The 2753-nt window shown below is 41.6% G+C and overlaps 1 protein-coding gene across 1 annotated transcript; it reads left to right on the top strand.

Moving 5' to 3' along the window:
- The first annotated feature begins 942 nt into the window (after positions 1–942).
- On the top strand, positions 943–2753 carry cart3 (cocaine- and amphetamine-regulated transcript 3). Its single transcript, XM_063474923.1, has 3 exons — positions 943–1257; positions 1914–1997; positions 2117–2753. Exons 1-3 carry the CDS (start codon positions 1069–1071, stop codon positions 2222–2224), a joined length of 381 nt encoding a protein of 126 aa, XP_063330993.1. The 5' UTR covers positions 943–1068; the 3' UTR covers positions 2225–2753.

The following is a 2753-nucleotide window of genomic DNA, read 5'->3' on the forward strand; positions in this document are numbered from 1 at the left end:
CATCATTTGCATTGTTACCGCAGACTCAGTGGTTGCATAAGAGATAAAATGATATGATTCTGTGGCTGCAGGGTGCAGATCATGTTAGGTGGAAGAGTGCGCGGTGGAGCTGATTATTCTGCAAAACATGGATTATTTTAATGTTGTTTATGGTCCCCAGTGTGAGTTCTGATGCTTTTGGAGTTTAAGTATGCAGATATTAAAAAATAAAATCATCTGATTATTTTCCATAATACTTTGTAATACAGTATAAACCTGAAATATACTCTGTTTTATGTAATCGGAAACTTGTACCTGTTTTTTCCCCACTAGTGTCATAAATGCTGCAGAAATAACGAAATAAATCACTATTTCCCTTTGAGCAGTTGGTAATAAAAATCTCTCACAAACTTCAAAATGCAAAAAATGGACTTCTAATCAACGTACAGGCTGATTAGAAGTCGGTTTGTTACTTTACAAGCCGTTTTCAACCAGCACTGCTTGTTTTCGTGGTATTCACTGCATAAAAGACTGAGTCACTAAGTTCTAATGCTGGAGAGCCTGGAAATGGCACTCTGGGAAAATAATAAGAGAAAAGTAACGCATTGTGCCATACTTCTTCTATAGGTGGAATACTAAATACAGCCCTGTTCTCTGACTGCTGGGTGACTCAAGCACATCTTTTGCTCTTCTGTGAAGTTGAACATCCTGAGGCTGTAAATCCAACAGTGTTTGACGACTGCAGTTATATTCTCATGGTTGAAATTTAATCAGGTGATTGACCTAATGCCGCTTGAACTTGATCTTGAGCTTCTTAGAAAAGCCCAATCAGTTTCCCATTCTTCTATCGAGTAAGGAGTAATCCTTTGCGCTCTAAGTAACGACCCCACGCAGGCTGCTGTTGTTGTTGACTTTTGAAGGCATATTTTGCCCAGCAACTTTTGCGGCATGACTCACCCAAGGCAGCTGTTACGCATGACAAATAGAAAAAAAATCAAAGGATAAGGTGGAGCGAGCAGATGCAACTAGTCAGATAAAAAGGTGTTTGGAGCGGTGGAGCGACTATTTGAGACCGGCAAAAGGGGCGACATGCTGCCGTGCACCGGGACCATGCAGAGCTCCAGGCTGCTCAGCGGGGCGCTCCTGTGCGCACTGTTGCTGCTCTCCAGCGCCGCTGGAGCCGAAGTGTTGGACTCCGAGTCCGAGGAGGAGCTGAGCCCCAGAGCCCTGCGCGACTTCTACCCCAAAGGTCCGAACCTGACCAGCGAGAAGCAGCTGGTAAGATCTGCACCCGGAATACGCATGCAGACACACGGCGCAAGTTTAACAGCGGAGAGCTTTCTTCTTTTATCAAGACCGTTTCTGTTTTTTCCTCTCTCTCCCTTTTTTTTTAAAAAATAACTTTTAGTTATGCTGTGAAAATTAAAATTAAGACCATTTTATTTATAGCCTATGAAGCCCGCTGACAACAAGAGTCAAGAGCAACAATGTGACGCTAAGCTGAGCTCTGTGAAAAGCTGAGAGTGAAAAGAAAGTCGCGTTTTACGCACGAATGCAGGATTCTTCCCGGTAATGAAACTTGGACCCAGTGTAGTTAATACAACACAAACAACAAGAACAAGAAGAAACACCTTTCCTCAGCGGTTTGTGTCGTTTTACATAAATATGGCTTTGTTTGTATAGTTACTTTATTAATAATTCCAACTTTTAAGAAAATCACCAACAGATTAGATTTTTATTTTATTCGTGGCTTTTAATTAATTTGCATGTTCCATAAATAGATTTTATATTTGTATCCCACTCCAAAAACCAAATTATCTTTATTAATGGTTTTCAATTCAATTCAATTCAATTCAATTTTATTTATATAGCGCCAAATCACAACAAAAGTCGCCTCAAGGCGTTGTGTTTGTGTTTTTGTTTGTTTCCGACAGCTCGGAGCTCTCCAAGAAGTTTTGGAAAAGCTGCAGGCTAAACGGCTGCCTTTATGGGAAAAGAAATTTGGCCAAGTCCCAACGGTAATTATTATTATTATTATTATTATTATTATTATTATGAAATGGCATGCCCTTGATGCATGCAGTGGCGGGTGGAAATGAAGCGAACCTCTGGTTGTGTCCCTCTCTCTGCCTCTCAGTGTGACATCGGGGAGCAGTGCGCCGTGCGGAAAGGTGCTCGAATCGGCAAGATGTGCGACTGTCCCCGGGGAGCTTTCTGCAACTTCTTCCTGCTGAAGTGCTTATGAGCCTCTCCGGATCTGAATGTAGCATTGAGACAGAGGGAAAACAAACTCGCACTCTATTTCTCTGTAATTACTATCATATTTTTTATGATGCCGTTGAGGAGCAGGTGGCTGTCCAACCCTTACAAAAAAAGAGTATTCTGTGATATGTATATATTTTCAAAGTATATATTATCAAAGAAAAATACTATAAAGAGTCTGTGTAAGGATGGTGGCGATGGATTGATGATGAGCCACAAAGTACCGTAAAGTTCCTGTAAATGCTCCCAACCACTTTATGTCCGTAGGAAAAGCACAGGATGCGTGTTGTGATGTAATAGGAGTTAAGGCATAACCCACCCTGCACAATTAACCCACCCGAGGACCACATCCACGCTGTAAAGTCTCAGCAGCAATATTATGGGAACATTGTAGTGATTCTTCACCTGGGCTAGTCCGGTCTGTCTCTCGACCCTGGTCTGTTTTGTTTCAGATGAATGTTTTGTGTATGACTCATAACAATAAACTGTGGACCATCTTGTTTTGTAAAGCA

This window comes from Pelmatolapia mariae, linkage group LG1 (genome assembly GCF_036321145.2).
Source record: "Pelmatolapia mariae isolate MD_Pm_ZW linkage group LG1, Pm_UMD_F_2, whole genome shotgun sequence".
Taxonomy (NCBI): domain Eukaryota; kingdom Metazoa; phylum Chordata; class Actinopteri; order Cichliformes; family Cichlidae; genus Pelmatolapia; species Pelmatolapia mariae.

Coding starts and splice junctions, on each gene's coding strand:
- cart3 (XM_063474923.1), top strand. CDS start 1,069: ATGCTGCCGTGCACCGGGACCATGCAGAGCTCCAGGCTGCTCAGCGGG. Junction 1,258..1,913: donor TGACCAGCGAGAAGCAGCTG/GTAAGATCTGCA, acceptor TGTTTCCGACAG/CTCGGAGCTCTCCAAGAAGT. Junction 1,998..2,116: donor AATTTGGCCAAGTCCCAACG/GTAATTATTATT, acceptor TCTGCCTCTCAG/TGTGACATCGGGGAGCAGTG.